General features: G+C 50.6%; 2 protein-coding genes and 1 long non-coding RNA gene across 11 annotated transcripts in view; 2 read left to right on the top strand and 1 right to left on the bottom strand.

The window, feature by feature from the left end:
* The window catches only part of Klk9 (kallikrein related-peptidase 9), a 5,323-nt gene extending 1,245 nt beyond the window's left edge, over positions 1–4,078 (top strand). Inside the window, exons 4-6 of one of the 2 annotated variants that reach the window (XM_087654383.1) lie at positions 1,692–1,957; positions 2,882–3,018; positions 3,327–4,078. In XM_087654383.1, coding sequence (XP_087510509.1) covers positions 1,692–1,957; positions 2,882–3,018; positions 3,327–3,500 — 577 coding nt within the window. In that variant the 3' untranslated portion in view covers positions 3,501–4,078. The remainder of the gene's footprint in view (positions 1–1,691; positions 1,958–2,881; positions 3,019–3,326) is intronic. The other variant, NM_001106253.1, reaches the window with a different exon arrangement.
* The window catches only part of LOC148007341 (uncharacterized), a 17,994-nt gene extending 12,726 nt beyond the window's left edge, over positions 1–5,268 (bottom strand). The window contains exon 1 of one of the 2 annotated variants that reach the window (XR_015646355.1): positions 4,886–5,268. This is a non-coding gene — a long non-coding RNA (uncharacterized LOC148007341). Of the gene's footprint in view, positions 1–4,729; positions 4,834–4,885 lie in introns of those variants that run through there. The other variant, XR_015646357.1, reaches the window with a different exon arrangement.
* On the top strand, positions 4,749–11,733 carry Klk8 (kallikrein related-peptidase 8). 7 transcript variants are annotated; one of them, XM_087555292.1, is made up of 7 exons: positions 4,841–4,958; positions 5,046–5,127; positions 5,357–5,434; positions 5,943–6,102; positions 6,301–6,563; positions 9,991–10,124; positions 11,534–11,733. In XM_087555292.1, the coding sequence occupies exons 3-7, from the start codon at positions 5,365–5,367 to the stop codon at positions 11,687–11,689; spliced, it is 783 nt and encodes a 260-aa protein (XP_087411418.1). In that variant the 5' UTR covers positions 4,841–4,958; positions 5,046–5,127; positions 5,357–5,364; the 3' UTR covers positions 11,690–11,733. The 7 variants fall into 7 exon arrangements, with proteins under 7 accessions (XP_087411415.1, XP_087411418.1, XP_087411422.1 ...); XM_087555296.1 differs by having other exon boundaries at positions 4,844–4,958; positions 5,046–5,131; XM_087555289.1 differs by lacking the exon at positions 5,046–5,127 and having other exon boundaries at positions 4,749–4,958.
* Positions 11,734–11,933: the final 200 nt, after the last annotated feature.

Consider the following 11,933-nt stretch of genomic DNA (forward strand, 5'->3'; position numbering starts at 1 on the left):
GGCTATCCTGGAACTTGCAATGTGGACCAGACCGACCTGGAACAGAGATCTACAGACATTTGCCTTCCCAGAGTGCTGGGGTTATAGACATCCTGGCCCAATCAGAAATTCAAGATTATCCTCAGTGACATAGGGTTCTAGGCCAGCTGGGACACATGCAACTCTGTCTCAAGGAAAACAAGAAACAAAAAACAAAAGCGAGAAAAAAGGAAAGGGAAGGAAAGAGTGATGGAGGGAATATAAATGAGAGGAGGGAAGAGTGATGTGACAGAAGGAACAAAGAAAGAAGGATAGAGAGGAAGGAATGGAGGAAAGGAACATTCTAGAAGCCTGTAGTCAGAAATTACTAGATTTCCAGCCACAGTGTTTGGAGTGGACTGATGAACATGTAAAATCTGGCCAGTTTAATATCCCAGAATCACACCATTGCAAAGTCTTGTGGACCAAGATGGCTCTGAACTGTGGATGCTTAATCCACAATCAAATGTTTATACGGGTACTAGATCTGTAACACTCTTGTCTTATTGTCCTAGAACATTGGGATTCTAGAATCTTCGAGCCCTAGTATGCTATTTAATGCAGACCATCTTAAAATCCTGGAGTTTTTTTTGAGACGGGGTTTTGAATAGCCCAGGCTGTTCTTGAACCTGCTATGTAGCGAAAGGTGGCCTTGAACTCCTGTTTTCCTAACAAACTCTTAACTCCTACTCCTCCATGTTAGGATGACGGGCTTTCACAACCACTGGACAAAAATCTTGGACTTTCTGACAAAATAAGATGTAGGATGTGAGGGGTATGGACTTAGTCCCCTGAGTTGAACTTCTCAGAACCCCAGAGGCATAGACAATGTAGTGTTAGACTCTTAGCAATCTGGGATCCTGATTCCGGTTGTCCTAGGGTCCTGGATACTGTGAGGCCAAAGAATCCTCTCCACATTTTCTCCAGTCAAGGTCACCTAGGCTATGCCAATTTTCTCTCTAGGAATTTCCCAACATGCACCCTTCCAAGACGGGCACCATCTTGGGCTGTAAGGGTGATATTTTGATTTAGCCTTCAAGATAACAGGGTGGTGGAGAGGGAGGAAGAGTCATGGGGGCTAGATGGATGAAGGGGCTAGTTTCCCCGTCCCCAGGGTGTCGGTGAGGTGTAGACACAGAAATAACACCCCATACTCCTCAAACACCAAGTTTTCAATCATCACCCTGATGCTTCCTATCGAAAGTTGGAAACTAGGGGACCTGGAGACCATAGAAAGTCTCCAACTGCCCATAGCATGAACTAGACCAGAGTAAGTTTGCTTAACAAGGGAACCTTGTTAGAACCTGGGCAATAAAAGGATATTACAGGTAGAAGTGGCTTTTAGGCCTTTTGGAAAACTTGGGAGTTATCTATATCCCACCCCTCTCCACACACACGTTAAAAGTACTTAAAGCCACTCCCACAGAAGCCACCAGACCTGTGGGAGCAGAGGCGGGGTTGTTTTGTGTGGTAGGTGGGGTTCCTCAGCATCCACAAGGTTCCAGTGGACCCAGGTCACCACTGAGGCCCCAGGTGGGAAGGGCAAGAAGATGACTGATTTTGAAAAGTACAAGGAGCAAAGTCTTGGGTGTGTGGCTGTGGAGGGGCCTACAGGACCTTGGGTGGACAGAGCTCCCTGTCCCCAGCCTGATCTCCGAAGTCTGTCCTCACAGGTACCTATGGGTTCGCCTCGGGGAACATCATCTCTGGCAGTGGGAGGGCCCTGAGAAGCTGCTTCTGGTCACAGACTTCTTCCCCCATCCTGGGTTCAATCCGGATCTCTCTGCCAATGACCACAATGATGATATTATGCTGATCCGGCTACCTCGGAAGGTCCGGCTGAGCCCAGCTGTGCAACCCCTCAACCTCAGCCAGAGCCTGCCATCTGTGGGCACCCAGTGCCTTATCTCTGGCTGGGGCAGTGTGTCAAGCTCCAAAAGTATGAGTTTGCCCTTAACCCTTGCTCATCTCCTACCACCTCTCCTCTGTTCTCTGTCTCTCCCTCTCCTTTTCTTCTTCCCCTTCATCCCATCCTCCCCCTCTTCCCTTCCCAAAGGCCTCCTCTCTAGGACTTGTTAGCTCCCCGCCGAGCTCCAGGTTCAGGGAGAGACCTTGGGTCAAGGGAATGTTTCACAGAGTGAAACAGCAGGGGACCTGATGGCCTCCTTTGCCTCTGTGTACACCCCCCACCTCCACATGTGCATATACAGACAGAAGATTCAGGACAGGATGTGGTGGTTCGTGTTTTTCATCCCCAGATTTGGTTGGCAGAGGCAGACCTCTAGGAATTTGAAGTCAACTTGGTCTATACAGCATTATGTACATTTATACATATACACATACACATATACATATGGGAAAAAGAGGTGCTCACACTCTCAAAGTAGCACTAACGTGCCAGAATCAATAACACAGGTTCATCCCAGAGTAGCAGTAGACGCTACACTCCAGGGATTTCTGCAAGAGACCATGTACCCCACTATGCTGTCCAGTTCCTGTAAACATCTCTCAACCCTTTTCTCTTCATGTCTGCCTTGCAATTTGCCTCTGGTAGTGGTTTTCACCTCAGGGATGTTTATCTCCCTTCCTGGTCTTTATGCACCCCACTCCTGTGACACACACACACACACACACACACACACACACACACACTCCTGCTTCACTGCCTCTCTCCCCTTTGGTCTTCTCCCCTGCTTTGTCCATCTATTCTTTTTCCAGCCCTGGGCTGACTGTCTGGGATGCCATCTCTGAGTCTTGGCCCAGTGACTCTGTGGGAGTCCTGAGGAAAGAAGGGCTGCAGGGAAGGTTCTTAGGGGTGCTGCCTGGGATTCTGGGAACATCCTCCATCCTTCTCCCCCAACAGTCCAGTTTCCAATGACACTGCAATGCGCCAACATTAGCATCCTGGACAACAAGCTCTGCCGCTGGGCATACCCAGGACACATCTCTGAGAAGATGCTGTGTGCTGGCCTGTGGGAGGGTGGCCGAGGCTCTTGCCAGGTGAGCCATCCCCTGCAGGAGGGTGGAAGCAGTTTTCTAGACCTCAGGATAGGAGATGGCTGGAACTACAGATCCCAGGACCTAGGGATCCAGGATGAGTCCTGGGGGTTTCTGGGAGCCCAGGATGCTGCATGCTGGGGTGGGAGATAAGATCTCTGAGCTTTTATTCCTGGATCTGGGGGAGAAGAGATTGATTATACACCAGGCCTCCTGGGTATTGACAGCAAGAAACAGGAGGTTTTCTCAGGAGGAAGCTTCCATTCTCATGAATAAACCCAGCTAACACCTCTGTTCTTCACCATGTATAGGGTGACTCTGGGGGACCACTGGTGTGCAAAGGAACCTTAGCAGGAATAGTGTCTGGGGGATCTGAGCCTTGTTCCAGACCCCAGAGACCTGCTGTCTACACCAGCGTCTTCCACTACCTGGACTGGATTGAAAACACCGTGGAAAAATACAATCATACCAACAAGCTTATTTGAGTCCACGCTAAAGACAGACTGGAGAGGAAGATGGATGTAGAACAAGAAGACCCTGCAGGAGTCCACAGCCCCAGCTTCTCTGATGTGTGTCAAAACTCCCTCAGAAACTCCACTCCTCAGACTCTGACCCTCAGAGTCACTCCTTAGGCTCCGCCCAAAGACTCCACCCACTTACATCTTCCCTCTTGGGTTCTACTCCCAAGCAAATCAATGATACGACCACGCCCCCTCAAAAAAAACTGAGACACGCCTCCTTTGCTCCTGGCCCATACTACATGATTTTAATCACCATTCTCTGGAATAGCCCAACCCTCGGGATCACTGCCAAGAAATATCTTTCTCTAAATAGCTATTGCACCCCTTCAAATTTCACCCAAATAGGATTACTTCTCTGGAGTCCATCCCATTTGTCCCCACTCGGAGGGATGTTAGGACTGCGCTTACTCCGCGCACGTGGACCTTGGACGGCTCTGTGTTCTGCCCTGGGTGTCGTGGGTTTGACTCTTGAGAGAGGATGATGGGGGCATTGATCTCTCCAGAGCCACCAGATGAACCAGAATAAACTATAGGAACGATGACTTCCTGTCGCCTGTAATGTGGGATAAAGGGCGCGCACAGGTGGGGAGGAAAGGGTAAATGAAGGAACCTGCACCAGCCGAACCTTTGCTCTAACCTTAACAACAAGATTATTGCAGCACCTTGGGACTTCAGCCAGGGCTGGGCCCGCCGCCCTGGGAGGAAGGGGAAACCAGGTTACAGCCTCACCCTAACCTGCCTACCCAGCTGGTTACTGATCCACCCTCAAAGTCCCCAACCAGAATGCAGGTCTTTCCCAATTTCCACAAAACTCAGTTCCAAGCCCGTCTTCATGAAGGACAGAGAACTTAATCACAGCCCCCTGCTCCTTCAATCCCTGGGGAACACCCGAGTCCTCCTTCAGATTCAACCTCCACCCTCAGACTCAGGAGTCTAGATCTTAGCGCTCCTCCCTTAGATCCAGGGGTTCAGATGATGTATTCAAACCCCAACTCACTTTCCTCGGACTCAGGGATTCAGGCTTCCACTTTCCTCTCTCAGATTCGGGCCCCTGTCCCTCCTCTCTCAGACCAAGATATCCAAATATCAGCCCTCCCCTCTCAGGCCCAGGAGCCCAGATTCCAGCTGCCACCCTCCGACCTATCTCTTTCTTTTCTACTCAGGGTGCGGTGCACTGCCCCTCTAGTCCTCACCTCGGCTTCCGATCCGCCAGCCCCTCCTTCTAAATTCACTCCAGCCCCTGCTCCCTCCTCGAGTGTTTGCGGGTTCAGAGGCACCGCACCAAGGTGCGGGCAGAGGGAGGAGCCGTAGGCGGGGCTTCCTAGTTAAAAGGCAGCAAAATCTTGTACCTGACACACCGAAGGGAAGTCCGGGGGCCGCTTCCACCGAGTCCGAGTGACCCCGCCCCCTGCATTCTGGAAGGTGAGGCGCAGAAGTCCCCAGACATGGACCTCAGGCGCAGGGACTTTCCCCTTCCGTGAGCCCAGGATCTCACATTCTTTCTCTCAGGATCTTCGAGCGGGTCTTCTAAACTCCCTCCTCCCCAGGACGTTGGAGTCACAGCCTCAGATCTTTCTCTCCAATCCCACGAGTGGGTCAGAACTCCTTCCTTTAAAATGTCGGGATTCCCACCAGCAAGCTCTCCCCTACACTAAAATTCGGGAAGTCTAGAGCTCTGCCCCAGCTTCCTCAGACCCCAGCTCCATCCTCCAGCAAGACTCAAGACAGCTCCGGAAACACCTCCTTCCCCCAGTTCCCCAGACAACAAGATCTCAGGCTCCTCCCTCGGGACTTCCTCTCAGTTCCACCCTCTTCTTCAGGGTCCACCATGGGACGCCCCCCACCCTGTGCAATCCAGACGTGGATCCTTCTGTTTCTGCTAATGGGAGCGTGGGCAGGTGAGGGGAACAGGTACCACCACCCAGGGCCTTCAGTGGGGTAGGGATTACTGGACTCTGAGTGGTTCCTGCTGACACGTGGGTACGTGGATGCCGTGCGGTGGTCTTGGGGACTGGGGGGCTTTTTTGGGAGTGAGTAGAAATAACAACACATGGCGGGGAGCGGGGTGTGTGTGTTGAGTTTCCCATAGGTGCATGGCTGCCGAAGAGACCTCGTTGCCTGTTAGACAAGGGGCTGAATTTGAGTGTGCGGATGGATAAGAACTCACCTAGACGCATGGTGGGGGGGGGGGTCTGTGCCTAGTGTTGATTATTCTCAGGTCTCAATGAGCTTACATGTGTGGCCACGTGGTCATGTTCCAATGGATGCTGGGACCTCATCTGTTGAAGTCAAAACAGATGGTACACAGAGGAACTGGCCCGTGTGTCCATTTGAACCCACAGTGGCTTTCCTGGCTGGGGCTCTGACATCGCGGGTGGCGAGCCACCCTTCTCCTTCCTGATGCAGGACTCACCAGAGCTCAGGGCTCCAAGATCCTGGAAGGTCAGGAGTGTAAACCCCACTCCCAACCTTGGCAGACAGCCTTGTTCCAGGGCGAGAGACTGGTCTGCGGGGGTGTCCTGGTCGGAGACAGATGGGTCCTAACTGCAGCCCACTGCAAAAAAGAGTGCGTGGAGGACTCGGCACAGATGGGTGGATCTGGAGGGAAGAGGCTGAGGGCTGTTTGAGGAGGAGGAAATGAGAGACTTGGATCTGAGGGAGGAGGGCTAAGGAGGACTGCTGCGTCTGAGGCAGTCAGGCTAGGCCTCCTGCCTGGGTTCCAACGCTCATCGCCACCTCTCACCCCCCACCCCTCCTTGTGCAGCAAGTACTCCGTGCGTCTGGGTGATCACAGCCTTCAGAAAAGAGATGAGCCCGAGCAAGAGATCCAGGTGGCTCGGTCTATCCAGCATCCTTGCTTCAACAGTAGCAACCCAGAGGATCACAGCCATGACATAATGCTCATTCGACTGCAGAACTCAGCAAACCTCGGGGACAAAGTGAAGCCCATCGAGCTGGCCAATCTGTGTCCCAAAGTTGGCCAGAAGTGCATCATATCAGGCTGGGGCACTGTCACCAGCCCTCAAGGTAAAGAGCTGGGCCCCTACCTAAGAGGGTGAAAAGAAGGCAGTCACTCCAGTGGGTCCCAAGCCATTGCAGTCTGCACCCCCCACCCCAAAATACCCTGACCTACACACTCCCTAAGAGAAGATAATGAAAGAGAAAAGTGATCACATTAAGTTTTATGGGGAAGGGGAAGAAATGCTTTGGGAGGGGCGATGCTGTAAGTAAAGCATTTGCTGAGCAACTGTGAGGACTTTGAGTTCAGCTCCCCAGCACCCATGTTAAAGCCACATGTGGCAGCATGCACTAGTAACCCCAAAGCTGGGAGATGGAGAAAGATGGGTTCCAGGGTTCATCATTCAGCCAGTGTAGCCTAAAGATCCAGGTTCAATGACAAACCCTGTCTCAATACAGACATCTGGGTGCTGTTTGGTTTTTTTAAGTTATATCTATTTATTTGTGTGTTTGTGTATGTATGAGCATGTGTACGCATGCATGCCCTAGCATGCATGCAAAGGTCAGAGGACAGTCTGTAGGAATCAGTTGTTTCCTTCCACCCTTCGGGTCCTGGGGGTGGAACTCAGGTTGCGAGGCTTGGCAGCAAGCCCCTTTACCTGCTGAGCCGTCTCAGCAGCCGATGGTGTGCATTTGTGACCACTGCTCTAAGGAGTTAGATAAACAAATGGAAACTCTTTGGCCAGACAGCCTAGCTGAATTGCTGAGTTACAGGCCAATTGGAAATACTGGCTCAAAAAAACAAAGAAGACTCCAACTTGAGGATCAACACCATTGGTTAATCACTGAACACACACACACACACACACACACACACACACACACTCAACCAGAGCCCATGTTAAAAACCTTGAATGCTAGATGATAATGAGAAAGAGATTAAACAGGTTGTTAGTGTTAAGCAGAATTCAAAGGAAGGAAAAACCTTTCCTTTATCTTGTATGCACTTCCACTGTATAGAGCTTTATAGAAACGTTCTAGCAAACTTGGGCACAAGCTTCCGTCTGGCCCTGTCCCTTCCTACACCCTGGGGTCCAGACCCTTCATCATCACCCAGCCTCCAGGATCCAAAGGGATCCAGACTCCCTTCTTATTCATGAGCCAAACGTTAGTCCCTTTGGGACTTTGGCATATTTAGAATGTTCCTCTGCTCATAACTTCATAGTGAGAACAAGTGGGACTCAGCTCAGAGAAACAATGGGGCCCTCCAGGCATTGGCCACGCCAGCAGTCAGGTCCCTACATGCCTCGACTTCTACTGAGACAGCATGGCTTGGAAATGCAGACTGAGGAGTGCAAGGATCTTTCCATCAGCCCGGGGCAGCCCCTTTCCATCCCCCAGCCTCACTTTCTCCAGACAGGTCCAGGGAGTCAGCATCCAATTGGCAATAAGCCCCACGAGGGTTCTGTTTCCTTCAGTTTTATTGCATTGTGTATGTGCATGTGTGTGTTTCACAGTGCATAGGTGGAGGTTGGGGACAACCTAAGGGACTTAGTTCTCTCCTCCCACCCTGATGTCCTGAGAATAAAAATCAGGCCTTCAGACTTAAGGTTTGACTCACTGAGATACCTGTCCAAGACTCATCTGTTTCCTTTCTTAGGGTTTTTATTTTTCTTTTATGTGTGTGAGTGTTTGCCTGCATGGGTGTGTGTGCACTCCATCGATGGAGTACCTGAAGTTCTGAAACTGGTGTGATAGATGGTTTTAAATCACCATGTGGGTACCGGGAGCAGAGCCTGGGTGCTCTTAACCACTGAGCATATCTCCAGACCTCAGTCTGAGTTTTTTTGTTTGTTTGATTGATTTTTTTTTGACACAGGGTCTCTCTATTGTGTAGCCCTGGCTGTCCTGGAACAATGTAGACAAGTCTGGCTTTGAACGCCCAGGGATCCTCCTACCTCTGCCTCCCAAGTGTCAGGGTTAAAGGTGTCCGCCGCCACTTCCAGCCCTGTGTTCTCTTGATGATGTGTTCTATGTGCTTGGAAGTTCGCTGGGACCCTGGAAATGCTTTGTAAATCCCCCCCCGTGAATGAATGAATGAGAAAGTGAATGAGTGCACCCAGACCTCTTCAAAGAGCATCTGTGAGGGTCACATGAGATTGTGAGCAGAAAGATTCTGGGTTTTTCCCTCATCTTCTCCTCAGAGGGGATTAAGAGCAAAGTTAACTGTAATTCCCATCATTAATTTTTTTTGTCAGTGTTAGAGATTGAGCTGAGGGCCTTGTTCTTGCTAGGCAGGTGCTCTATCACTGAGCTGTGCCCCCAGGCCCTCTTGGGGGAGTCTAGGCAAGGGCTCCACCTCTGTGCCACACCCATAGCAAGTCATTAATATTTATTAAACACCCAGTGTTCCCAAGATACTGTAGTCAACATGGGAGCAAACATAAAGCCCTGAGCAAAAGCGAAGATTTGCTGGAGCTCACCCTAGTTGGGTGAAACAGACAACAAACCAATGTACGTACTGTAGAGTAATGGGTAGAGGCAAGAGGAAAGCTGTGGAGGGTAAAAGGATACAGAATCCTGGGAGTTAGCACAGACTATCATCAGGCACCAGGAGGCTGAGGCAGGAGGATCCCAGTCAAGGTCAGTCTAAGCAGTTTAATGAGAGTCATGTCCCAAAATCAAAAGTATAATGGATTATACACAGTTATGACTCCAACACTTGGGTAGTGGAGGCTGGAGGATCAGGAGTTCAGGCTCACTTAGCTCATCAGAGAGTTGGAAGCTAACCTTGGCTACGTGAGAGCACCTTGAAAGAGACCAAATTTAATGAAAAAGAGGATTAGGATGCAGTTCAGTGATTCAGTGTCTGCCTAGGATGCGTGGAGGCTTGAATTCTATATCCTCCCTCCTCCTCCTCCTCCTCCTCCTCCTCCTCCTCTTCCTCCTCCTCTTCCTCCTCTTCCTCCTCTTCCTCCTCTACTTCTTGCTCTTCTTTCCTCTTCTCTCTCTGTCTCTGTCTCTGTCTGTCTCTGTCTCTGTCTCTGTCTCTGTCTCTGTCTCTCTCTCTCTCTCTGTCTCTCTCCTCTCTCTCTCTACCCCATCTCTCTGCCCCCCCCCAACCCAATGAGGACAGACAGATGTACTTTAATTAGAGTGGTCAGGAAGGACTTCTAGGAGAATATTACATTTAGGAAAAGGAGAATATAGACTAAATTAAGAACCTGGTGGGCTAGTGACAAGAAATCTGGGAGGAGAGCAGGGGCATGTCACAGAGAGGTGTTCCAATATCCCCCTCCATCATCTGCCCCCAGATTTAAATTTTACTAAAGGCAAGAAATGGAAGGTAAGACTCAAGGGCTCCTGTCTAGACAGAGAAAGGTGCACTGGTCTGGGAAGCCAAGGGCCTGTGGAATGTCCAGCCAAGGGACAGAGGGAGCTCTGGTGTGGATGAGATGGCGAGAAAAGGTTCCTGTTCTTGCCTCTTCCTTCTCAGAGAACTTTCCAAACACCCTCAACTGTGCAGAAGTGAAAATCTACTCCCAGAACAAGTGTGAGAGAGCCTACCCAGGGAAGATCACCGAGGGTATGGTCTGTGCTGGCAGCAGCAACGGGGCCGACACGTGCCAGGTGAGCAACCTCTGAAACTGCCCCCTCGCAGCTTGGTGTGGATGGGGGTGACCCCAAAGATGTAGGACATAGGGACATTGTGCCATCCTGGCAGAGGTCAGAGAGAGTGAGCTACTCCCAGAGGTGAGGTTGGCATCTCAGGAGCCTTGCCGTGCACAATCCTTGTCTTGTCCTGTCTAAGGACAGGCTGTGAAGAGGTGGCAGAGGGTATGGAGGACCATCTGAGGCTAAGGATTAGGCAATGCTTCACTACACTGATGGCTCCTTGAACTGGTCTGCTTTCTGACACCGGGTTCCCCAGGGAGGCTTCCTTCTGTCATTGCGTCCTTGGGGACCAGCATTGCCTTCTCAGTGGGCCAGGAAGAGGAATCTGACTTCCAAATCTCTCAATTCCCATCCTGCCCTCCTGGGATTTCTTTCCCCCACATATACAATATTCTCTTCCCTGTCAACTGCCATGCATCTGTGTCCACAGGACTTCTTCTGGCTTTGACCCTTTCATGGAGGCTCCACCCACATCACCAATGATTAGACCCCTGAAAGGCAGATCTTTCTTCCTCATTGGCCAAGGCTGTTGTCATTCCCCTCACTGACAGGTCTGCCTGACTTAGAGACAATGATCTGTTTCAGGAAGAGCCTCACCATTGCCCCTTAGGGATTGGTTCTGTGCATGAATGAGGTATCTTTCCATCTGTCTCTATGAGGATCCTGTGCCTTCCCCTGTGCTCCCCATCTGGAGTCATTATCTAAGTTCCCTTTTAGAAGGAAGGCCTTGTGTCCTCTCTATGAATTACCCTTTGGATTCTTGACTTTCTTTTCTCATTGCTCAGGAATTTGAACATCACCTTTAGCACTCTTCTCTGCACTGGAAACTCCACTTTCTCCCCCTGGACCACCACATCTTATCCCATTTCCTATCAGAAACCAAGCATTCATTCCACCCTATGGAAGAATTGGTTTCAGGACCAGGAGATGTGGCTCAGTTGTTAGGGTATACTTACACACAAAACTACAGGGTCCACCGCCAGCGATGCAGAAACTGGGCGTGGTGGTGCACACCTGCCATCCCAGTACTTAGAAGGTGGAGGCAGGAGGATCAGAAATTCAGGGTCAATCTTAGCTACACAGAGAGTTTGAGGTACCTAGGCTATATCTCAAAAATTAAGTGCTGATGGGGTTCAGTGCAAGATAGCTCAGCAGGTAAAGCGGTTTGATATTCAAACCCAACGATCTGAGTTTGATTCCCAGGACCCTCCTTGTCAAAGGAGCGAACAGCCCCCTGTGCACCGACCTCCGATCTCCATGTACTGCACTAGATAGCAAGATGTAGTCCAGAGTTTTAAATGTTGGGGGCAGAAGAAAAAGAAATGTGGGCATATTAAGGCAAATGAACTTCTGCCTTTGTTCAGGGCGACTCGGGAGGTCCTCTGGTGTGCAACGGGGTGCTCCAAGGCATCACCTCGTGGGGCTCAGACCCCTGTGGGAAACCTGAGAAACCCGGAGTCTACACCAAAATCTGTCGCTACACTAACTGGATCAAGAAGACCATGGGCAAGAGGGACTGATCCTGGGGATGGGCGGTCAATAAAGACCACTGCTGGCTCCTCCACTGTGTTTCTGCCTGTGTTTAGGGAAGAGGGATAGAGGAGGGCAAAGGGCTACACCTTGCTAATAGACTTCGTGGGAGGCATGAAGGAACTAGGTCCCCATGGCTTCTGTGACCATCACATTTTCTGAGTGGCTATACAAGGATTTGAGGGACGTAGGCATGGTGGAACATGTCTGTCATCCTGGCACTCTGCAAAGGCT

Source organism: Rattus norvegicus, chromosome 1 (genome assembly GCF_021556685.1).
Source record: "Rattus norvegicus strain SHRSP/BbbUtx chromosome 1, alternate assembly SHRSP_T2T, whole genome shotgun sequence".
Classification (NCBI taxonomy): domain Eukaryota; kingdom Metazoa; phylum Chordata; class Mammalia; order Rodentia; family Muridae; genus Rattus; species Rattus norvegicus.

Excerpts from the sequence above, each read along its gene's own strand:
- Klk8 (XM_087555289.1), top strand. The coding sequence starts at position 5,365 with ATGGGACGCCCCCCACCCTGTGCAATCCAGACGTGGATCCTTCTGTTT. Across the intron at positions 6,103-6,300 it reads GCAGCCCACTGCAAAAAAGA|CAAGTACTCCGTGCGTCTGG; the intron begins GTGCGTGGAGGA and ends CTCCTTGTGCAG. Across the intron at positions 6,564-9,990 it reads CACTGTCACCAGCCCTCAAG|AGAACTTTCCAAACACCCTC; the intron begins GTAAAGAGCTGG and ends CTTCCTTCTCAG.